The sequence below is a fragment of the Oncorhynchus keta genome, chromosome 7, assembly GCF_023373465.1.
Source record: "Oncorhynchus keta strain PuntledgeMale-10-30-2019 chromosome 7, Oket_V2, whole genome shotgun sequence".
Classification (NCBI taxonomy): domain Eukaryota; kingdom Metazoa; phylum Chordata; class Actinopteri; order Salmoniformes; family Salmonidae; genus Oncorhynchus; species Oncorhynchus keta.
This window is the reverse complement of record NC_068427.1, coordinates 2812697-2837691: the sequence shown is the minus strand read 5'-3', so window position 1 is coordinate 2837691 and position 24995 is coordinate 2812697. Positions and strand designations below refer to the sequence as shown.

The window sequence follows — 24995 nt, the reverse complement described above, 5'->3', positions numbered from 1 at the left end:
TTGCCATCTTCACTTCTGTCTTGGGCTTTGCTTCTTGTGTTGTTCATTAATTGGGCTAGTCCATATACATATAAGGCAACCAACCTACTGCTTTAGTTGGGCTACAAACGTAGGTCTACTAATATCTACCAGTACTTACTTACCTGTCTGGTCATAAGCTTAGGTCTACCAATACCTACCTACCTCTTTGGTTGGGCTACATCAACTCCGGTCTACCATGACCTACCTACATCTCTAGTAGGGCAGGGAATTGCCAGGGGCCTCACTTTATGATATTATCACGATACATAGGTGCCGAAACTATATGTATTGTGATTCGATACTGAGATTTTGTGATTCCATGTTCCAAACATATTGTTCACCATATGTCTGCTACAGAGGGACAAGAGAGCCATGAGAAAACAGCACGTTTTAATTAGTGTTAGAATTAAACGTGTTGAACACACATTGACTCCCTGTTTTAGAAGATGGAGAACAAGCTATGAAGGGAAAATACTGGATAGTTGTTGCAGGTTCAGCCAACTAGCCAACAAACATAATATTACGATATGATCTTGTCAAATAATATTTTGATTATTGAACTATTGACACCCACCCCCATTTTTACAAAATGGATTTAAAACTTTCTTGATTACTTAATTAAGTATTCAACCCCCTGAGAATACATGTTGTAATCGCTGCCAAAGGTGATTCTAACTGTGAGTCTTTCTGGGTAAGTCTCTTAAGAGCTTTGCACACCTGGATTGTACAATATTTGCACATTATTCTTTAAAAGTAATGCTTCAAGCTCTGTCAAGTTGTTTGTTGATCATTGCTAGACAGCCATTTTCAAGTCTTGCCATATATTTTCAAGCAGATTTAAGTCAACTGTAACTAGGCCACTCAGGAACATTTGATACTCATCTCATATGTATATACTGCACTCAATACCATCTACTGTATCTTGCCTATGCCGCTCTGTACCATCACTCATTCATATATCTTTATGTACATATTCGTTATCCCCTTACACTTGTGTCTATAAGGTAGTAGTTTTGGAATTGTTAGCTAGATTACTTGTTGGTTATTACTGCATTGTCGGAACTAGAAGCACAAGCATTTCGCTACACTCGCACTAACATCTGCTAACCATGTGTATGTGACAAATAACATTTGATTTGATTTGAAGGGTGGTACTCAGTGATGTGTTCAGATCACAATATTAATTTCTCACATTTTTTGCAGTTTTACTTTAGTGCCCTATTGCAAACAAGATGCATGTTTTGACACATACATACATACATACATACATACATACATACATACATACATACATACATACATACATACATACATACATACATACATACATACATACATACAGTGGGGCAAAAAAGTATTTAGTCAGCCACTAATTGTGCAAGTTCTCCAACATAAAAAGATGAGAGGCCTGTAATTTTCATCATTGGTACAATTCATCTATGACAGACAAAATGGAAGAAAAAAATTCCAGAAAATCACATTGTAGGATTTTAAATGAATTTATTTGCAAATTATGGTGGAAAATAAGTATTTGGTCACCTACAAACAAGCAAGATTTCTGGCTCTCACGGACCTGTAACTTCAAGAGGCTCCTCTATCATCCACTCGTTACCTGTATTAATGGCACCTGTTTGAACTTATCAGTATAAAAGACACCTGATAATCTCCCTCGATCTGGGGCTCCACGCAAGATCTCACCCTGTGGGGTCAAAATGATCATAAGAACGGTGAGCAAAAATCCCAGAACCACACGGGGGAACCTAGTGAATGACCTGCAGAGAGCTGTGACCAAAGTAACAAAGCCTACCATCAGTAACACACTATGCCGCCAGAGACTCAAATTCTGCAGTGCTAGACGTGTCCCCCTGCTTAAGCCAGTACATGTCCAGGCCTGTCTGAAGTTTGCTCGAGAGCATTTGGATGATCCAGAAGAAGATTGGGAGAGTGACATATAGTCAGATGAAACCAAAATATAATTTTTTGGTAAAAACTCAACTCGTCGTGTTTGGAGGACAAAGAATGCTGAGTTGCATCCAAAGAACACCATACCTACTGTGAAGCATGGGGGTGGAAACATAATGCTTTGGGGCTGTTTTTCTGCAAAGGGACCAGGACGACTGATCCGTGTAAAGGAAAGAGTGAATGGGGCCATGTATCGTGAGATTTTGAGTGAAAACCTCCTTACATCAGCAAGGGCATTGAAGATGAAACGTGGCTGGGTCTTTCAGCATGACAATGATTCCAAACACACCGCCCGGGCAACGAAGGAGTGGCTTCATAAGAAGCATTTCAAGGTCCTGGAGTGGCCTAGCCAGTCTCCAGATCTCAACCCCATAGAAAATTTTTGGAGGGAGTTGAAAGTCCGTGTTGCCCAGCAACAGCCCCAAAACATCACTGCTCTAGAGGAGATCTGCATGGAGGAATGGGCCAAAATACCAGCAAACGTGTGTGTGAAAACCTTGTGAAGACTTACAGAAAACTTTTGGCCTCCGTCATTGCCAACAAAGGGTATATAACAAAGTATTGAGAAACTTTTGTTAGTGACCAAATACTTATTTTCCACCATAATTTGCAAATAAATGCATAAAAAATCCTACAATGTGATTTTCTGGATTTTTTTCTTCTCATTTTGTCTGTCATAGTTGAAGTGTACCTATGATTAAAATTACAGGCCTCATCTTTTTAAGTGGGAGAACTTGCACAATTGGTGGCTGACTAAATACTTTTTTGCCCCACTGTACATAGATACGTATGTATACATCTCTGTATACACACACGTGTGTGTGTGTGTGTGTGTGTGTGTGTGTGTGTGTGTGTGTATTTATACACTGCTCAGAAAAATAAAGGGAACACTAAAATAACACATCCTAGATCTGAATGAATGAAATATTCTTATTAAATACTTTTTTCTTTACATAGTTGAATGTGCTGACAACAAAATCACACAAAAATGATCCATGGAAATCAAATTTATCAACCCATGGAGGTCTGGATTTGGAGTCACACTCAAAATTAAAGTGGAAAACCACACTACAGGCTGATCCAACTTTGATGTAATGTCCTTAAAACATGTCAAAATGAGGCTCAGTAGTGTGTGTGGCCTCCACGTGCCTGTATGACCTCCCTACAACGCCTGGGCATACTCCTGATGAGGTGGCGGATGGTCTCCTGAGGGATCTACTCCCAGACCTGGACTAAAGCATCCGCCAACTCCTGGACAGTGTGGTGCAACGTGGGGTTGGTGGATGGAGCGAGACATGATGTCCCAGATATGCTCAATTGGATTCAGGTCTGGGGAACGGGCGGGCCAGTCCATAGCATCAATGCCTTCCTCTTGCAGGAACTGGTGACACTCTCCAGCCACATGAGGTCTAGCATTGTCTTGCATAAGGAGGAACCCAGGGCCAACTGCACCAGCATATGGTTTCACAAGGGGTCTGAGGATCTCATCTCGGTACCTAATGGCAGTCAGGCTACCTCTGGCGAGCACATGGAGGGCTGTGCGGCTCCCCAAAGAAATGCCACCCCACACCATGACTGACCCACCGCCAAACCGGTCATGCTGGAGTATGTTGCAGGCAGCAGAACGTTCTCCACGGCGTCTCCAGACTCTGTCACATGTGCTCAGTGTGAACCTGCTTTCATCTGTGAAGAGCACAGGGCGCCAGTGGCGAATTTGCCAATCTTGGTGTTCTCTGGCAAATGCCAAACGTCCTGCACGGTGTTGGGCTGTAAGCACAACCCCCACCTGTGGACGTCGGGCCCGCATACCACCCTCATGGAGTCTGTTTCTGACCGTTTGAGGACACGTGCACATTTGCGGCCTGCTGGAGGTCATTTTGCAGGGCTCTGGCAGTGCTCCTCCTTGCACAAAGGCGGAGGTAGTGGTCCTGGTGCTGGGTTGTTGCCCTCCTACGGCCTCCTCCACGTCTCCTGATGTACTGGCCTGTCTCCTGGTAGCGCCTCCATGCTCTGGACACTGCGCTGACAGACACAGCAAACCTTCTTGCCACAGCTCGCATTGATGTGCCATCCTGAATGGGCTGCACTACCTGAGCCACTTGTGTGGGTTGTAGACTCCGTCTCATGCTACCACTAGAGTGAAAGCACCGCCAGCATTCAAAATTGACCAAAACATCAGCCAAGAAGCATAGGAACTCTCTCATCCAAAGTGTAATTAGTATCTTCACCATGGTTAAAGGGATATTACATTTTTGCATTTTTATTTTCTATCCACAAATAGGTGCCCCTCTTTGCGAGGCACTAGAAAACCTCCCTGGTCTTTGGTTAAATCTGTTTGAAATTCACTGTTTGACTGCGGGACCTTGGAGATAATTATATGTGTGGGGGTACAGAGATCGGTAATCATTTAAAAAAAAAAAAAAAAACATATTAAACACACATAGTCCATGTAACTTATTATGTGACTTGTTAAGCACATTTTTACTCCTGAACTTATTTAGGCTTGCCCTAACAAAGGGGTTCAATACTAATTTCAGCTTTTCATTTTAAATAATTAATTCAAACATAATTAATTAAAACATAATTGACATTATGGGGTGTAGTGTGTAGGCCAGTGACACAGATTCTAAATTCAGGCTGTGACGTAACATTTGGAAAAAGTCAATGGGTGTGAGTACTTTCTGATGGCACTGTGCCTCTCTTGTCAGGAAATAATTCATTGGATCAACCATCTCTAGAGCATTTTCACTTACCATTCTGTATGTTGATATCAGGTCATGCAGTAGGCTGTATTTTACAGCTTTGCATTTGAAATGAACATGGTTCACTGCTGTCAATTATTCTTGGATCGTAGCATACATTATTCAATGCTTTCATTCAGATAATTTGATACATAATTCCATTCATCTGTTGCTTTTTCGATGTAGACTTGTGTGTAGAAGTCTATCCTGCTGGTTGGCGCCTGCCAGAATGTCTCTTAGTGTAAATGGTGTGTTTTGAACATTCCAACATCACTTGACACATCTTTATTGAAAGCCATTAGTTAATTGGTTGAAGGGAGGGGGAAGTCGTTTCCCTAATGGGGCAGATGGAGGCGGGGCCGGTGGTGGATTACTTTATTGGGACTAGGTAGCCTTTGCTTACTTTAGCCAGCACTAGTGTCGTTGGGTCCTAAATGTTAGATACTGTTAGCCGCTGATGCTAACACAGGCTATTTCTGTCCTGTCTGTTTCTCCTCAGGCCCAGGTGAAGAGCGAGGCGCCTGTTCCCACGGCGCTGAGTGAAAGCATTCCAAAGTTCTACTTTCCGCGGGGGCGGCCCAAAGCCAACCTCAACATCGACGGCCTCATTGCTAAGATCGAGAAAATATTTTCCCAATTCCCCAATGAAAGGGCCACCATTGAGGACATGGGGAAGGTTGCCAAGGTGAGAAGGTGATTTGTAGTGCCAAGGCTCTGTAGCCACCCAGCAAATTTGTTTTCATTAGTGCAATTAGCCCTTGGCTTTAGTTAAGGTTTGCAGCGCAGACTTGGTTTTTCTCTCTCTCTTAACCCATGAAAATATTATTTCTGACCCCCCCTAGGTATGTGACCGCTGACCTGTGGGGGAACCTGAGTTGAGAAAGAAACATCAGTCAGGTTACCTCAGGGAGGTCTTTGGGGGGAAACACCACTATTATCTGTGGGATATGGGCACTTTATTGACATTTTCAATCCAAATCGAATCCTCTTCAGGTCAACGCCAGTCAGCCCAGGAAATCGCTGTGTCGCGTTTTGACGGCTGGATTAAACGTTTAGTTAGTTGGAATTAGAGCAGAGTGACTGACAGCTGTAAGGTGGAGAGAGAAAATCAAAAAAGCACTGTAAAACAAAATAACATTTAGTTCACCCTGATGGAGGACAATGTTGAACATTTAAGCGTGTAGCTGGACAATATTTAGTTTTGACACAGTTCTATTACGTGTGACCTGTAAAGGATAGTTAAGTGAACTGACATTCAACTGCACAGAAGAGGACACTCGTCTAAATCCCTTATTTCTCCCTTCTTATCCCCCTCCAGGCGTGCGAGTGTCCGCTCTACTGGAAAGCCCCATTGTTCAATTCGGCTGGAGGCGATAGGACGGGCTTCGTGTCCGTTCACAAGTTTGTGGCCATGTGGAGAAAGTAAGACAATGGCTCTTGTACCCAGCCAGCCGACCCCACAGAGCTACTCTCACAACCCATAGTCTCTCGTAAACATCTACCAATAGCCACATATGATGACCAAAGCTTAAGCAAAGAGTACACAGTAACTGGTCTTCCAATAATGTTTTGTCCTATTTTTTTCATAGCAAATAAAACGGTTGAAAAACAAACTGAAGCTTAAATGTTTACATGTACAGTGCATTCGGAAAGTATTCAGACCACTCGACTTTTTCTACATTTTGTTAGGTTACAGCCTTGTTCTAAAATGTATTAAATTGTTTGTTTTTCCCTCATCAATCTACACACAATACCCCGTAATGACAAAGAACAAAATGGTTTTAGAAATGTTGAATTTATTTTAAAAAATTAAAGATTACATTTACATAAGTATTCAAACCCTTTACTCTACTTTGTTGAAGCACCTTTGGCAGCGATTACAGCCTCGAGTCTTCCTGGATATGATGTTACACCTATATTTGGGGAGTTTCTCTCTTCTCTGCAGATCCCCTCAAGCTCTGTCGGGTTGGATGGGGAGTGTCGCTGCACAGGTATTTTCAGTTCTCTCCAGAAATGTTCGATCGGGTTCAAGTCTGGGCTCTGGCTGGGCCACTCAAGGACATTCAGAGACTTGTCTGAAGCCACTCCTGCGTTGGCTTGGCTGTGTGCTTAGGGTCGTCGTCTTGTTGGAAGGTGAACCTTCGTCCCAGTCTGAGGTCCTGAGCACTCTGGAGCAGGATTTTATCAAGGATCTCTCTGTACTTTGCTCCATTCATCTTTGCTGTGACTAGTCTCTCAGTCCCTGCCGCTGAAAAACATCCCCACAGCATGATGCTGCCCACCACCATGTTTCACAGTAGGGATGGTGCCAGGATCCCTCCACACGTAGCGCTTGACTTTCAGGCCAAAGAGTTCAATCTTGCTTTTATTCAGACCAGAGAATCTTGTTTCTCCTGGTCGGAGAGTATTTAGGTGCCTTTTGGCAAACTCCAAGCGGATTGTCATGTGCCTTTTACTGAGGAGTGGCTTCCGTCTTGCAACTCTACGTAAAGGCCTGATTGGTTGAGTGCTGCAGAGATGGTTGTCCTCCCATCTCCACAGAGGAATTCTAGAGTTTTGTCATAGTGCCCATCAGGTTCTTGGACACCTCCCTGACCAAGGCCCTTTCCCCTCGATTTAAGAATAATGGAGACCACTGTGTTCTTGGGGGCCTTCAATGCTGCAGAAGTGTTTTGGTACCCTTCCCCAGATCTGTGCCTATGGACAATTCCTTCGAACTCATGGCTTGGTTGTTCTCTGACATGCACTGTCAACTGTGGGACCTTTATATAGACAGGCGTTTGCCTTTCCAAATCATGTCCATCAATTGAATTTACCACAGGTGGACTCCAATCATGTTGTAGAAACTTCTCAAGGATGATCAATGGAAACCAGATGCACCTGAGCTCAATTTCAAGTCTCATAGCAAAGGGTCTGAATACTTATATAAATAAGGTATTTCTGTTTTTTATTTATTTATACATTTGCTAAAATTGACAAGCTGTTTTCGCTTTGTCATTTATCGGGTATTGTGTGTAGATTGCTGAAGATTTTTATTTATTTTTCCATTTTGGAATAAGGCTGTAAAGTAACAAAATGTGACCCGATACTAGGCGTATGTCGCAAGTGAATTGTTTGAACGTAGAAAAATTGTTATTTATCCAAATGTGTTTTTTGGCTGAATTGCCTTCTCAAACATGTGAACTTTCATGTGCCTTAATATCAAACTTGTATGCCATCTCTAAATACGAATAAAATTGTTAAATTACGAGCCAAGTTGGTTTAGTCACAGTAAAAGTCAGCAACCTTCCCGCTAGCCATGATTGGCTGAGATAAGGAGTAAGCTGGAAATGCCAAGAGATGAGTTTGGATTGGTCTGCCATATAGCACTCGTCTGCCTATTGGAGCTGGTCAGTATGTCTCGGTAATTGTGTTGAACGCCGCTTTTATTTTTTATATATCGAGTAGTAAAACGGCATAAATATAATGTCAAGTTAAAGTGTACTGTTAACTAGCTTACGTTAGCTGGCTGTCTCGCTAGCTTGTGTATGCTCTCCACTTTCTGGGGGACCGAGTTTTGAAATCAGTGGAATTCGAGTATGATAGCTAAGGAGATGTAATCCAGATGGTGATTTCTCCATCTTCAAACTAAGGGCAATGCGCGACCCGTGCTGGCAGCATTCTTGATCATTGCTACTCTAACTTCCACAAAGCATACAGAGCCCTCCTTTTGGCAAATCTGACCGACTCCCAGCCTATAGACAGAAACTAAAACAGGAAACGCCCGTGCTCAGGTCTGTTCAAAGCTGGTCCAACGAATCTGATTCCACGCTTCAAGATTGTTTCAATCACGTGGACTGGGATATGTTCCGCATTGTGTCAAGTGTATTGGTGGTGATGTACCCGCGGTGACTATTAAAACCTTCCCCAACCAGAGACCGTGGATTGATGGCAGCATTTGCTCAAAACTGAATGCGCGAACCTCTGCTTTTAGTCATGGCAAGGCAACCGGAAACATGACCGACTACAAACAGTGTACCTATTCCCTCCGCAAGGCAATCAAACAAGCTAAGCGTCAGTATAGAGACAAAGTAGAGTCGCAATTCAACGGCTCAGACATGAGACGTATGTGGCAGGGTCTACAGTCAATCACGGATTACAAAAGGAAAACCGGCCCCGTTGCGGACCAGGATGTCTTGCTCCCAGACGGACTAAACAACTTCTTTGCTCGCTTTGAGGACAATACAGTGCCAATGACACAGCCCGCTACGAAAACCTGCGGGCTCTCCTTCACCGCAGCCAGCATGAGTAAAACATTTAAACGTGTTAACCGTCGCAAGGCTGCCGGCCCAGACGGCATCCCTAGCCGCGTCCTAAGAGCATGCGCAGACCAGCTGGCTGGTGTGTTTACGGACCTATTCAATTAATCCCTATCCCAGTCTGCTGTTCCCACATGCTTCAAGAGGGCCACCTTTGTTCCTGTTCCCAAGAAAGCTAAGGTAACTGAGCTAAACGACTATCGCCCTGTAGCACTCACTTCCGTCATCATGAAGTGCTTGGAGAGACTAGTCAAGGATCATATCACCTCCACCCTACCTGACAACCGAGACCCACTCCAATTTGCTTACCGCCCCAATAGGTCCACAGACAGACAACACAATCACACTGCCCTAACCCATCTGGACAAGAGGAATACCTATGTGAGAATGCTGTTCATTGATTACAGTTCAGCATTTAACACCATAGTACCCTCCAAACTCGCCATTAAGCTTGAATCACTGGGTCTTGACCCTGCCCTGTGCAACTGGGCCCTGGACTTTCTGACGGGCCGTCCCCAGGTGGTGAGGGTAGGAAACAACATCTCCACAAGGGTGCGTTCTCAGCCCTCTCCTGTACTCCCTGTTCACCCATCACTGTGTGGCCATGCATGCCCTCCAACTCAACCATCAAGTTTGCAGACAACACTACAGTGGTAGGCTTGATTACCAGCAACGACGAGATGGCTTACAGGGAGGAGGTGAGGGCCCTCTGAGTGTGGTGTCAGGAAAATAACCTCACACTCAACGTAAACAAAACAAAGGAGATGATTGTGGACTTCAGGAAACAGCAGAGGGAGCACCCCATCTGTGGAAAGTTTTAAGTTTGTCGGCGTACACATCATGGACCAACTGAAATGGTCCACTCTCACAGACAGCGTGGTGAAGAAGGTGCATCAGTGCCTCTTCAACCTCAGGAGGCTGAAGAAATTTGGTTTGTAACCGAAAACACTCACAAACCTTTACAGACGCACAATTGACAGCATCATGTCGGGTTGTATCACCGCCTGGTATGGCAACTGCTCCGCACCAAACTGTAAGGCTCTCCAGAGAGTAGTGAGGTCTGCACAACGCATCACCGGGGGCCAACTACCTGCCCTCCAGGACACCTACATCACCCGATGTCACAGGAAGGCCAAAAAGATCATCAAGGACAACAACCACCCATTCCACTGCCTGTTCACCCGCTATCATCCAGAAGGCGAGGTCAGTACAGGTGCATCATAGCTGGGACCGAGAGACTGAAAAACAGCTTCTATCTCAAGGCCATCAGACTGTTGAACAGCCATCACTAACATTGACTGGCTGCTGCCAACATGCTGACTCAAATCTCAAGCCACTTTAATAATTAAAAATTGGATGTAATAAATGTATTACAGTTCAGTCACTTTAAACAATGCCACTTTATATAATGTTTACTGCATCTTGCCTATGCCGCACGGCCATCGCTCATCCATATATTTATATGTACATATTCTTATTCATCCTTTACACGTGTGTGTGTGTGTGTGTGTGTGTGTGTGTGTGTGTGTGTGTGTGTGTGTGTGTGTGTGTGTGTGTGTGTGTGTGTGTGTGTATAAGGTAGTTGTTGTGAAATTGTTAAATTACTGCACGGTCACACATTTCGTTACACTCTCATTAACATCTACTAACCATGTGTATGTGACCAATAAAATTGAATTTGATGGTCCATTGTTTAGCTAGCTAGCTAGATACATGTCTTTAAAAAAAACTGTCATGTCACTGCACTGTTGATAGACCAACGAGCTGGTAAATTCGCTCTGGCTATCTACTCTGATTTTAGACCACGGGTAAGATAGTCTAGCTAGCTTCATTTTCAGATATTACGCGTGTCTAATTTTGACAAAGTATTTTCATTTCAAGTTAGTGTACTGTTGGCTTGCTCCCTAACTAACGTTACGTTATGCGTTGGGATTCATTGTCTATCTAGATACATTTCTTAACAAAATAATCTCGTTTTAGCGTGCCAGAGTGCAGAATAACTGATGAATTGTTGAACGCTCACCACCCGTTGCATATGTCCGGTGTCAGTAAACATCAACAAAGCGTAATTCAATTGTTGCCAGCAGCACAGTTACAGTCACCAATGCTCTGGATAACATGAAAACAGCCTGCAGTTAACATGGTCACCATTATGTGTCTGGAAGTAGCTCTAATGGCCAGTTAACATAACAGCTTATTGGCCAACCAGCTCTGCTATGGCGAGTAATGTTCAGTGAGCTGTTCTCTCTCCCTTAGATGTCTGGAAGTAGCTGGCAAGTTAGTACAGAACGCTCGGCTCAACCCTTAAAGAGATGGGTGGGGCTACGGCTTAAGAGGGTGTGAACAATGCTGAATGGGTGTAGACAATGAAGGGTTCTTCATAGTAGAACCAAAACATTGAAATACGGTTTTCTCAAAAGTGAATTTACAAATTGATCAACTTTTAAAGCAGAATTACTTTCCCATTCATTCCTCAAATGGAGTGTATGATCTACCATTTTGTAGTTCTGAGTCTCTACTTTTATCCAATGTAAAAAACAGAATTTCAAATGTTGCTGCATAAGACCGAATCCAGGTGGTGTCACAAATGTGGAAAAAGTAAATGGGTCCTAATACTTTCTGAAGGCACTGTGTTTCTCTTGGGGAAAGTAAGATGTACTGTACTCTACTGGACTGTTCTCTTGGTTGTGTGTTGTAAGCGTACTGTTTTAATAATGTGTGAGTCTCTAGAGAATTGGAGTGGAATGGCCTCTGACATTACCTCATGGCTCTGAGGGGGTTCAAAAAAGAAAGTTCCATTATGTCATCATCACTGCTGTAACACTCTGAGCCTGACCCAGCGTCATTTCAGAATCCTAATTTCAGAATGTATTAACCCGCACTGCCACTTCAGAGGTGAATGATTTCAGACTCGCTCTGAAGTGTTCTCTGATGGAGAGAAAAAAATAGGGAGAGAGCGAGACCCTGAAAAACCCTGAAACCATATGTTCCCTCTTTCCTTCCCAGAATGCTGCAGACCTGTCATGACGACGTGTCTAAGTTTGTACACCTCTTGGCCAAACCTGGCTGTAATTACCTGGAACAAGAGGACTTTATTCCATTCCTGCAGGTACAGGAACACCACACACACAGCCCCCCTGTGGAGAGCGAGTGGGATTCTAGTTTGGGGAGAAGTGCTGGGCAGCGGCGTATTATTAGGAAGAGAAGCAAGGAGGGGGTTCTTTGGGGCAGGACAGGGGGAGAGGGGTATTTTGGGCCAGTGGTAGAGTTAACATGAGGACTTCATTCCATTCAGTGGTGTTTTATACTGAACAGAAATATAAACCAACATTTAAGGTGTAGGTCCCATGAGCTGAAATAAGAGATCCCTACACACAAAAAGCATAATTCACTCACATTTTATGCACATCCCAGTTAGTGAGCATTTCTTCTTTACCACGATAATCCATTCACCTGGCAGGTGTGGCATATTAAGAAGCTGATTAAACTGCATGGTCATTACACGGGTGTACCTTGTGTTGAGGACAATAAAAGGCCACTCTAAAATGTGCAGTTTTGTTGCACAACACAATGCCACAAATATCTCCGGTTTTGAGGAAGCATGCAATTATTATTACTATTTTAAACCTTTTTATTTAACTAGGCAAGTCAGTTAAGAACAAATTCTTGTTCAGAACAAACTGCTTTGTTCAGGGGCAGAACGACAAATTTTTACTTTGTCAGCTCAGGGATTCGATCTAGCAACCTTTCGGTTACTGGCCCAACGCTCTAACCACTAGTTTACCTGCCGCAATTGGCATTCTGACTGCTGGAATGTCCACCACAGCTGTTGCTAGAGAATTGAATGTTAATTTCTCTACCATAAGATGACTTCAATATCGTTTTAGAGAATTTGGTAGTACGTCCAACTGGCCTCAACACCACAGATGATATAGAACCAGGCCAGGACATCCACATCCAGCTTCTTCACCTGCAGGATCGTCTGAGACCAGCCAACCGGGCAGCTAGTGAAACTGGGTTTGAACAACTAAATAATTTCTGCACAAACTGTCAAACTGCTGCAGGGAAACTAATCTGCGTGCTCGTCGTCTTCATCGTTGTCTTGACTTAACTGCAGTTGGAACCGACTGCAGTGGGCAAATGCTCAGCTTCGATGGCCACTGGCACACTGGAGAAGTGTGCTATTCACGGATGAATCCCAGTTTCAACTGTACCGGGCAGATGGCAGTGTGTGGGCGAACGGTATGCTGATGTCAATGTTGTGAACAGCGTGCCCCATGGTGGCGGTGGGGGTATGGACAGGCATAAGCTATGGACAACCAACACAATTGCATTTTATTGATGACAATTTGAATGCACAGAAATACCTTGACGAGATCCTGAGGCCCATTGCCGCGCCATTCATCCGCCGCCATCACCTCGTGTTTAAGCATGATAATGCACGGCTCCATGTTGCAAGAATCTGTACACAATTCCTGGAAGCTGAAAATGTCCCAGTTCTTCCATAGCCTGCGTACTCAGACATAAATCACCCATTGAGCATGTTTGGGATGCTCTGTATTAACTTCGGACAGCCATTGAAGAGGATTGGGACAACATTACACAGGCCACAATCAACAGCTTGATCAATTCTATTCAAAGAACATGTCTCTCTGCATGAGGCAAAAGGTGTTCACACTAGATACTGACTGGTTTTCTGATCCACGCCCCTCCCTTTTTTAACTATCTGTGACCAAAAGATGCACATCATGGATTGTGGCCTAATTAATTCATTTTATTTGACCGATCTCCTTATATGAACTGTAACTTAGTCAAATAATTTTAAATTGTTGCATTTTATGTTTGTTCAGTGTAGATTTATCAGAGAAGTAACTGTACCTTGTATTTATTCTATCCCCTTTATAACAAACAACTTGTGCCAATCACATCCCTGAGTTGAGCATTGCTGTGCTGGCCATTTGTGTAGTCTGTCTGCCAGGGTTTCCGGGGTTAGCCTGTCTGCAAGGGTTCTCTGGCACCTGACAAGTGACCAGGAACCAAAAATCAGACAGATTTCTAGTGGTCTTATGTGCATTGCTCGTGTTTCTTGGCCCAAGAAAGTCTCTTCTTATTGGTGTCCTTTAGTTGTGGTTTCTTTGCAACAAATCGACCATGAAGGCCTGATTCAGGCAATGATGGACTGTCGTTTCTCTTTGCTTATTTGAGCTGTTCTTGCCATAATATGGACTTGGTCTTTTACCAAATAGAGCTATTTTCTGTATACCAACCCTATCTTGTCACAACACAGCTGATTGTCTCAAACGCATTAAGACACACCTGTTAATTGAAATGCAATCCAGATGACTACCTCATGAAGCTGGTTGAGAGAATGCCAAGAGGGTGCAAAGTTGTCAGCAAGACAAAGAGTGGCTACTTTGAAGAATCTCAAATATAAAAGTATTTGATCACTTACCAACCAGTAAGAATTCCAGCTCTCACAGACCTTTAAGAAGCCCTCCTGTTCTCCACACATTACCTGTATTAACTGCACCCGTTTGAACTCGTTACCTGTATAGAAGACACCTGTCCACACACTCAATTAAACAGACTCTAAACTCTCCACAATGGCCAAGACCAGAGAGCTGTGTAAGGACATCAGGGATAAAATTGTAGACCTGCACAAGGCTGGGATGGGCTACAGGACAATAGGCAAGCAGCTTGGTGAGAAGGCAACAACTGTTGGCGCAATTATTAGAAAATGGAAGAAGATTCCAAGATGACGGTCAATCACCCTCGTTCTGGGGCTCCATGCAAGACCTCACCTCGTGGGGCATCAATGATCATGAGGAAGGTGAGGTATCATTCCAGAACTACACGGCAGGACCTGGTCAATGACCTGAAGAGAGCTGGGACCACAGTCTCAAAGAAAAACACTACGCCGTCATGGATTAAAATCCTGCAGCGCACGCAAGATCCCCCTGCTCAAGCCAGCGCATGTCCAGGCCCATCTGAAGTTTGCCAATGACCATCTGGATGATCCAGAGGAGGAATGGGAGAAGGTCATGTGGTCTGATGAGACAAAAATAGAGCTTTTTGGTCTAAACTCCACTTGCCGTGTTTGGAGGAAGATGAAGGATGAGTACATCCCCAAGAACATCATCCCAACCGTGAAGCATGGAGGTCTAAACATCATTCTTTGGGGATGCTTTTCTGCAAAGGGGACAGGATGACTGCACCGTATTGAGGGGAGGATGGATGGGGCCATTTATCGCGAGATCTTGGCCAACAACCTCCTTCCCTCATTAAGAGCATTGAAGATGGGGTCGTGGCTAGATCTTCCAGCATGACAACGACCCGAAACACACAGCCAGGGCAACTAAGGAGTGGCTCCGCAAGAAGCATCTCAAGGTCCTGGAGTGGCCTAGCCAGTCTCCAGACCTGAATTCAATAGAAAATCTTTGGAGGGAGCTGAAAGTCTGCATTGCCCAGCGACAGCCCCGAGACCTGAAGCATCTGGAGAAGGTCTGTATGGAAGAGTGGGCCAAAATCCCTGCTGCAGTGTGTGCAAACCTAGTCAAGAACTACAGGAAACGTATGATCTTTGTAATTGAGAAGTACCAAATATTAGGTTCTGCTTTTCTGATGTATCAAATACTTATGTCATGCAATAAAATGCTAATTAATTACTTAAAAAATCATACAATGTGATTTTCTGGATTTTTGTTTAAGATTCCGTCTCTCACATTTGAAGTGTACCTATGATAAAAATTACAGACCTCTACATGCTTTGTAAGTAGGAAAACCTGCAAAATCGGCAGTGTATCAAATACTTTTTCTCCCCACTGTGTACACACACACACACACACACACACACACACACACACACACACACACACACACACACAAAGTAAGAGAAGCTTAGGCCTAGCCCCAGAGAGAGAGAGCGATTTGCCGGAGGCATGTTAAGACACCAACATATATTTCTTTAGCAGATACTACTGTGTCTATAGGTGTACAGAAGGGGGCATTTTCGATCAGAATATTTGTTTATATTTTTACATTATGAGTAACTGATAGGCTTTAAATATTCTTCCTCGCCTCAAATTCAACTGTCGGAGTCAGTTGGAGCGCCGGTGTGCACTGCCTTCATATCATAGGCCTGCAGTACAGTAGGCTATTAACCACACTGCTCCAAAAGTTTCTAAACTCTAAGGTTATATCAAAAGCAAGTCAAGCCATTGTTTCTAGGGAAAATACTAGCAGTATATTATATTGCGGCAAACACAACATTAGTTTAAACTTAATTTGGCCAGAGAAAATGGCTCAACAGAATGAAACAAAACATTTTGCGAACTGGTTTAAAACTCTACAAAATGTTTTGAACAGGCTATATTGCAGTAATTACCAAGAAAGGCTAGTGCCGACCTTACCCAACAAATGAAAGCAATAGGCTAATGATATTTATTGAACTTAACTTAGAACTCAATTAAAATGACTGATCTTACTTAATTTCGCACACATTTCTCAACAGAATGAAACCTAACATATTTTGAATTATTTAAAGAACATGTTCAGATGAATTAATATGCCTACAATAATAACGATATAATAAAAAATGTAAAGTTGCAAAAGCATCTTACCTGAATAACGAGTTGTACAGTATCCTGCATTTGTTCTCGCCAACGTTCTTCTCATCTTTGTACACTACAATATTAAAACGGAGGACATTCCCCTTGTAAACTTTACACTATAAGCATACTCTCAAACTTTTGTTTTAATTAAATGAGAAAGTCCTCCATCGTAGCAATCAACAATAGCAGCCTCTCTCGCTCTCTCCTCAGCAGCAGATGCATGCACGCAAGAGTGAGAGAATGGTGCAAAAGTGCGAAATCGGAGTATATGACAGGATCGGACAAAAATGGTCAATTACCAGCTAACGTAAACCCTGCTGTCTGCCTACCTACCTGGTGGTGTACCGTATCTGCCCCAAATTGGGCTGATTCATACTCATTCTGGCAGAACCGTCTGGGCCATGACAAAACACCCGTTAGCATACCGGGAGGAGATGCCTTCTGGCACTCACCGTTTAATTTGTATTGTGACGCCGGGGCGAATGGGCTCTGACTGTTGTGATGGATGAAGGAAGGATTGGCGCCGAGTAGATGTGACTGTCCCCGGCAGTTTCCTCACCCTGGTGATTTCTGGATTATTCTATGATTTAATTTCTCACAGGAAGGGTTAAGAGGGAGGAGTGGGCGCACCGCAGTCTGCCTCAAAATAAAGCTATTTTAATTTCACTGCCGCCTTCGCATTTACATCAACGTTTAGTTCCTTTCACCCATATGACAGAGAGGGATTCAAAAAAATGACAGGGGGCATGAGTGATTCTCATGGCTTGGAGAAAAGTACAGTTCATTGGAGATTCAGCTCACCAGTCACCACATGAAAGCATCTGTGTGTGGTGGTCCAGCATGGAGAATATGAGCAGCTATATAACAGAGCAGGCCTCTTCTCCCATTCGTCTCCTATTGTTTCCATGGTCTCAATGTCTCCACGATGTCCCCTACTCATGCCGGCCATTTAAAGGGATAAGAGTCTGTTAGATGCTTTCATACTTCAAAAGTACAATTCAATTGTCCTCCCAATTTAGATTCTTCCCATTCATCTGCCATTGCGGTCTGCGGATTTCTCCTAATGCATAGCTGGATCTACACAACAGATGGAGCGGCTATATGGATGGACGCTGCTTGACATTAGGCCACCTTTTTGAAGTTCCAATACATCTTGAATATGGTGTTTGAGCTAGTCAAGCCCTTTCAACATCTCTCCAACAGGCAGAGCAGAAAATGGGGTCTGTCTTTCTGCTACTAACTCCCCAGAGTCCCCAGAGAGTGATTTGACATACTGTTGTATGTTTGATTGTCTCCCTGGCGCTTGTCTTGTGGCAAGGCCCAGTTAGTCCTCTGGACCTCTCCCCAGCCTTGTTGTAAATGTTATTAACCTCCTGTCTGTGTTGTTCAGGATGTGGTGAACTCTCACGCAGGCCTGGCCTTCCTGAAGGAGGCGTCCGACTTCCACTCACGCTACATCACCACAGTAAGTCATTATACATACCACACCAAAATACATTTTGGCATTTTTTTTAATCCATACCACTTGGTATGTCTACAGAAGTTAGCATGTGATGTTGAATGTAATATCAAATGTGTCCTATCGTGACTGACTCTGAAGCCTTTTTGTCATATACAGATTTTTTTTTCTGTGGATGAGTTGAAGTGATCTTTTGAGTGTTCTGGAGGCTATTAAAGCTGTGTGTTGTCTGCAGGTTGCCCAGAGGATATTCTACAATGTGAACAGGTCATGGTCTGGCAGGATCAGCTGTTCAGAGCTCAGGAAAAGCAGCTTTCTCCAGGTAGGAAGGGAGCTTTGAGGTGGAACTGATCAGTTGTCACATCTACAGTAGTGCTGTGAGTCGGATGAAGATGGGGCCCACCTTCTTGTCGAGTCTACTTCCTCCAATGTTTTTTTTTCCCATCAAGGGAGCTTTTTTCCTCATCACTATATCTGTTAAAAGTGCTAAGTAAGTCACCAGTGATTTTGATTTGGCTGGTTGGTTGATGAATTGATTGGTCCAACAGAACGTGGCCCTGCTAGAGCAGGAGGAGGACGTGAACCAGCTAACAGAGTTCTTCTCCTACGAACATTTCTACGTCATCTACTGCAAGTTCTGGGAGCTGGACACAGACCATGACCTATACATAGACCAGAGAGACCTGGCCCGACACAACGACCAAGGTACACAGAAACACACACGCACGACCTCTACATAGACAAAAGAGAGCTAAGGTGTATGTCATGTAGCGGGATATAGAGAGTTCAAACTCAATTCTGAATGAAGGATAACCGTTGAGTTGGAAAGCGCTAGCTTCGTGACATACCCCTCTGGTCTGACACAAAGACCAAGGTGTGTGTCTCTGTGTGTATACACACACACAGAGAGAGAGAGAGGATTACCAAGGCAACCTTAATGTTCAAGTGGAGTCCAAGTGCTTTTGCTCCCACACACCACTCCATATGTTCCTGGTCATGAAGGAAACAGGAAAGGAAGATCAATGGGGCAATAGGCCTAACTCGTCCACCCACCCACCCCCCCCCAAATGAATGTCTTGGTTGAATTGGATGACGCCATGTCTGGCTCCATTTATTAGTCCTGTAGATCTCCCCCTACAAGCAGAAATCACTGTATTTATTGTATGGAAAAGATAAAGGAGAGGTTAACAGTTACATCATTCACTTTACTTCCCAATGAGCTGGATTTATGATCTGTGACTGGATCACATCTATAATGAAAGTCCTTGTACACAGTAACTCGCGTCACATTGTTATCTTGCGTAGTTAGTAAAGTGGGTTTTCTTTTTTTCTCCTGTGTTGTCCAGCTATCTCCCACAAGATGATTGAAAGAATCTTTTCTGGGACAGTTACCAGGTAAGAGACATGAACTAATGAATGGCTGTTATGACGTTCAACATCGACTCCTTTCACTGAGTTGAGGTTGGCTCGGGTCCCCTGTGTGTTTTTCCTTAGATAAACGCAACATTTAATCGACTATTGTTTAAAGCTCTGTGTAGATATTGCTATTTGCTAGAAATAAACAAATATTCCCTGCAAATGAAGCTTGATTGCATTGAAGGTGAGGTTGGAGTGGCGTGTTTTGAGTGTTGCCCTACCATCTCTCGTCACAGGGATAGACGTCTGCGTAAAGACGGCAGGCTGAGCTACGCTGACTTTGTCTGGTTCCTCATCTCCGAAGAAGACAAGAAGACTGACACCAGGTACTACACACAGTAACACCAGTCTCACATTGGAAACAAAATAGTCCCCCACCCCCCTCCATATGGAGTACTGATTTGTTGGCGATTACCACTCTATCCTGTGTCTCTATTCTGTCTCTTTCTCCCTCCACAGTATAGAGTACTGGTTCCGGTGTATGGACCTGGATGGGGACGGTGTGTTGTCTATGTACGAGCTGGAGTATTTCTATGAGGAGCAGTGTGTGAAGTTGGAGACCATGGCAATTGAGCCCCTGCCCTTCGAGGACTGTCTCTGTCAGATGCTCGACCTGGTCAAGCCGGAGGTCGAGGGTCAGACACCTAAACGCAAAATGATAAAATTGTTTCATTGTGACATGCAGACAATAGATACATGTTAGTAATGAAGTAAAGAGCTAGCATGCACACACACCACAGAAACTGCTACAACTAGTAATGCATTCCTGCGCTGATTGAAAGACTGACTAATCAAAGGGTTCCAACCTCTTTACGTATTTACAATTTCTTTACGTATTTACAAGAAATTAGAGAAAGAGATGCATGTAGAGTGACAGACAGACAGATGAGATGGGCTGAGGCACGATTCACAGCCACGTTGCCAGGGGTATTTAGACACCTTACTTTTTCCACATTTTGTAACATTAGTCTCATTCTAAAATTTATTAAATTGCCCCCCCCCCTTAATTTACACACACTACCCCATAATGACGAAGGAATAACAGGTTTTTACAAATGTTAGAAAATATATAAGAGTTAAATTACATGTCACATTTACATAAGTCTTCAGACCCTTTACTCAGTACTTTTGGCAGCGATTACAGCCTCGAGTCTTCTTGGGTATGACGTTACAAGCTTCGCACCCCTGTATTTGGGGAGTTTCTCCCATTTCTTCTCTGCAGATCCTCTCAAGCTCGGTCAAGTTGGATGGGGAGGGAAGCTGCACAGCTATTTTCAGGTGTCTCCAAAGATGTTCTATCGGGTTCAAGTCCAGGCTCTGGCTGGTTCACTCAAGGACTTTCAGAGACTTGTCCCGAAGCCACTCTTGTGTTGTCTTGGCTGTGTGCTTAGGGTAGTTGTCCTGTTGAAGGTGAACCTTCACTCCAGTCTGAGGTCCAGGTTTTTATCAAGGATCTCTCTGTACTTTGCTCCGTTAATCTTTCCCTCGATCCTCACTAGTCTCTCAGTCCCTGCCGCTGAAAAACATCCCCGCAGCATGCTGCCACCACCATCCTTCACCGTAGGGATGGTGCCAGGTTTCCTCCAGATGCGACACTTGGCATTCAGGCCGAAGAGTTCAATATTGTTTTCATCAGACCAAAGAATCTTGTTTCTCATGGTCTTAGAGTATTTAGGTGCTGGGCTGCCATGTGCCTTTTTACTGAGGAGTGGCTTCCGTCTGGCCAATCTACGATAAAGTTATTGTTGGAGTGCTGCAGAGATGGTTGTCCTTCTGGAAGGTTCTCCCATCTCCACAGAGGAACTCTGGAGCTCTGTCAGAGTGACCATCAGGTTCTTGGTCATCTCCCTGACTAAGGCCCTTCTCCCCCGATTGCTCGGTTTGGCCGGGCAGCCAGCTCTAGGAAGTGTCTTGGTGGTTCCAAACTTCTTCCATTTAAGAATTCTGAAGGCCACTGCGTTCTTGAGGCCCTTCAATGCTGCAGACTTTTTTGGTTCCCTTCCCCAGATCTGTCTCGGAGCTCTTAGGACGATTCCTCCATAGCTTGGTTTTTGCTCTGACATGCACTTTCAACTGGGACCTTTTATATAGACAGGTGTGTGTGCCTTTCCAAATCGTGTCCAATCAATTGAATTTACCACAGGTGGACTCCAAGTTGTAGAAAAATCTCATGGATGATCAATGGAAATAGGATGCACCGGAGCTCAATTTTGAGTCTCATAGCAAAGGGTCTGAATATTTAAGTAAATAAGGTATATTTTTTTACTTGTAATAAATTTGCAAAAATGCTAAACCTGTTTTCGCTTTGTCATTATGGGGTATTGTGTGTTGACTGAGGATTTTACAATACGGCTGTAATGTAAAAATGTGGGAAAAGGGAAGGGGTCCGAATACCTACCGAATGCACTGTGTGGTCCGGAGTTGGTACTCCAACTATGAATGCTAGCCTAGTTTGATGTCACAAGAAGCTGTTAGTTCCAGCGCGTAGCATTTGTAGACCGAAGCTTTGGTAATTTGCTAACACCTTCCCACCTTCCCTGACCTGGGTGAAAAACACATACTATATGCCACAACTGAACATGTTTGAGGTGTGTTTAGTAATTTCTTCTCAAAATTAATCACAGTATTGGTTCCAATGTACCAGGTAAAGTAAATCAAGCTCAGCTCAGGTATGACATTTATTTGACCTAGTTTTGGAGCACCACTAAATCTTGAAAAGCAGCTGAATTGGGCACAAAAAAAAAACTATTTCTATTCTGCCCAGGAAAGATCACCCTACGGGACCTGAAGCAGTGTAAGTTGTCTCACATCTTCTATGACACCTTCTTCAACATCGAGAAATACCTGGACCACGAGCAGAAAGACCCCTTCTCTGTTGTAAGGGTAAATATTGACTACGACAGGATGTTATTATTGCGCAGGGATGACATATGACCTCAGGGCCTGAGGCCGTGGGGGATGATGGATAATGGAGTTTTGTTGGTTGTCTTTTGTAAGGAGGCTGAGACAGAGGGCCAAGAGATCTCGGACTGGGAAAAATATGCAGCGGAGGAGTACGATATCCTGGTTGCCGAGGAGACTACTACTGATCAGTACAACGACGGGTAAGACAGACGGACTGACTACACTCAACCAGTGTTCTATAATTTACTGGACAGGTTCGCAGAAGCCTCTTGTTGATTTAATGACAAATCTCATCTGTTTCTGTAGAGGAGAAAGTCAATAGTTGAGTTCAGTTGGTTAGAGGACTGACTGCAGTCCTGAAGGATAATTTGTCCTTTGACCTATTCTGCAGTAGGAAAGCCAGGGTTAGATTATCACTGTAGATGATATGTATGCCAAGTGTTTCTTTGTTATGGCTTGACTTCAGGAGGATTGCGTAGAATGATTATAGGGGGCCAGTGTGAGGGACCAGGCTGTTAACAGGCTATTGTGTGGTGGTTTTAGGAACACCACAGACTTCTAAAGACAAGCTGGGTAGGATGAGGGAGAGGCTGCTTTGCCTGGCCAGGTAAGAGACCAGGGTGTCTGTCTATCCTCAGGGTGTAGGCTCTCTCTCACTCCTTCACTCCTCCATGCTCGCTCAGTTCCAATTCCACCCCTAGCCTCTAGGTACATTTCTAAAAGGATAGGTAGTAGTGGGTAAGCACTCTACTGTGTCCTCTGATAAGTTTGGGTGTATTTTTTTGCCATAACTACACTCTTTCTACACTATCTGTTCTTTCAACTCCTAGGACATAGGGAGGTAGGTAGGGGCTACAGGCTGATGTGGAATTGATAAGGCAGCTGTGTTTCAAAACCAATCCCTTCCTCAGCACTCTCTGGAACTCTTCACCATCAGTATTTTCCCTCCTGTTGTTGTTGTCCTCACCTGTTCATCTCTTGAATGATGCTCCTCCATGGAGTTGATCCCTGCATATCTACTGTACCACTTTTTGTCCTGTCTCATGTAGATACTTTCCACGTGGCTACCCCTACCCCGGCCAACAGCTCTGCACCCCACCCCACACACACACACAGCAATTTGCCCAAGCTTCCCCCACTTCTCCTTCACCCAAATCCAGATATCCTACCTTTCTAAAGTCTTTGAAAGCCAAGATAACAGATCACCGACCATTTCAAATCCCACCGTACCTTCTCCACTATGCAATCTGGATTCCGAGCTGGTCATGGGTGCACCTCAGCCACGCTCAAGGTCCTAAACGATATCATAACCGCCATCTTCATCGACCTGGCCAAGGCTTTTGACTGTCAATCACCGCATTCTTATCGGCAGACTCAACAGCCTTGGTTTCTCAAATGATTGCCTCGCCTTGTTTACGGGGGTGCCACAGGGTTCAATTCTCGGGCCGACTCTTTTCTCTGAATATGTCAATGATGTCGCTCTTGCTGCTGGTGATTCTCTGATCCACCTATACGCAGACGACACCATTCTGTATACTTCTTCTTGCCCTTCTTTGGACACTGTGTTATTAACAAACCTCCAGACAAGCAACACTTCTTCTGTGGCCTCAACTGCAAGTTAAACTAAATGCATGCTCTTCTACCGATCGCTGCCCGCACCCGCCCGCCCGTCTAGCATCACTACTCTGGACGGTTGACTTAGGTATTTGTAGTTGTCCACATATTCTAACTGTCTGGTTAGACTGTAGACTCTCCTTCCAGACTCACAGTAAGCATCTCCAATCCAAAATTCAATCTAGAATAGACTTCCTATTTCGCAACAAAGCCTCCTTCACTTATGCTGTTAAACGTACCCTCGTAAAATTGACTACCCTACCTATCCTCAACGATGTAATTTACAAAATAGCTTCCAACACTCTACTGAGCAAATTGGATGTAGTCTATCACAGTGCCATCCATTTTGTCACAAGTCCCATATACTACCCACCATTGCGACCTGTATGCTCTCGTTAGTTGGCCCTAGCTTCATATTCGTCGCCAAACCCACTGGCTCCAGGTCATCTAAGTCTTTGCTAGGTAAAACCCCGCCTTATCTCAGCTCACTGGTCACCATAGCAACACACACCCGTAGCACACGCAGGAAAATTTCACTTGTCATCTCCAAAGCCAACACTTCCTTTGGCAGCCTTTCCTTCTAGTTCTCTGCTGCCAATGATGAACGAATTGCAAAAAAAAAAAAAAAAAAAAAAAAAAATCACTGAAGCTGGATACTTACTCACTAACTTTAAGCGTCAGCTGTCAGAGCAGCTTACCGATCACTGCACCTGTACACAGCCCATCTGTAAATAGCCCCCCCAACTACCTCATCCCCATATTCTTATTTTTTTTGCACCCCAATCACTCCAGTGTTAAAGCTAAATTGTAATTATTTGGCCACTAAGGCCTATTTATTGCCTTACCTCCCTAATCTTACTACATTTGCACACACTGTATATTGACTGTACGTTTGTTTATCCCATGTGTAACTGTTTGTCACTTTGCTTTATCTTGAACAAGTTCTTATTTACAACTACGACCTTGCCAA

General features: G+C 44.0%; 1 protein-coding gene across 5 annotated transcripts in view; it reads left to right on the top strand.

Annotated features, from left to right (window-relative positions):
• Nucleotides 1-24995, top strand: part of ppp2r3b (protein phosphatase 2, regulatory subunit B'', beta) — a 58751-nt gene that overhangs the window by 32390 nt on the left and 1366 nt on the right. For 2 of the 5 annotated variants that reach the window (XM_035773071.2, XM_035773075.2), the window contains 11 exons: nt 5224-5409; nt 6043-6146; nt 12029-12131; nt 18023-18097; nt 18327-18413; nt 18640-18796; nt 19438-19486; nt 19744-19833; nt 19967-20142; nt 22272-22390; nt 22505-22611. In XM_035773071.2, coding sequence (XP_035628964.1) covers nt 5224-5409; nt 6043-6146; nt 12029-12131; nt 18023-18097; nt 18327-18413; nt 18640-18796; nt 19438-19486; nt 19744-19833; nt 19967-20142; nt 22272-22390; nt 22505-22611 — 1253 coding nt within the window. Of the gene's footprint in view, nt 1-5223; nt 5410-6042; nt 6147-12028; nt 12132-18022; nt 18098-18326; nt 18414-18639; nt 18797-19437; nt 19487-19743; nt 19834-19966; nt 20143-22271; nt 22391-22504; nt 22612-22954; nt 23019-24995 lie in introns of all 5 variants that reach the window. The other 3 variants (XM_035773074.2, XM_035773073.2, XM_035773072.2) reach the window with 3 other exon arrangements.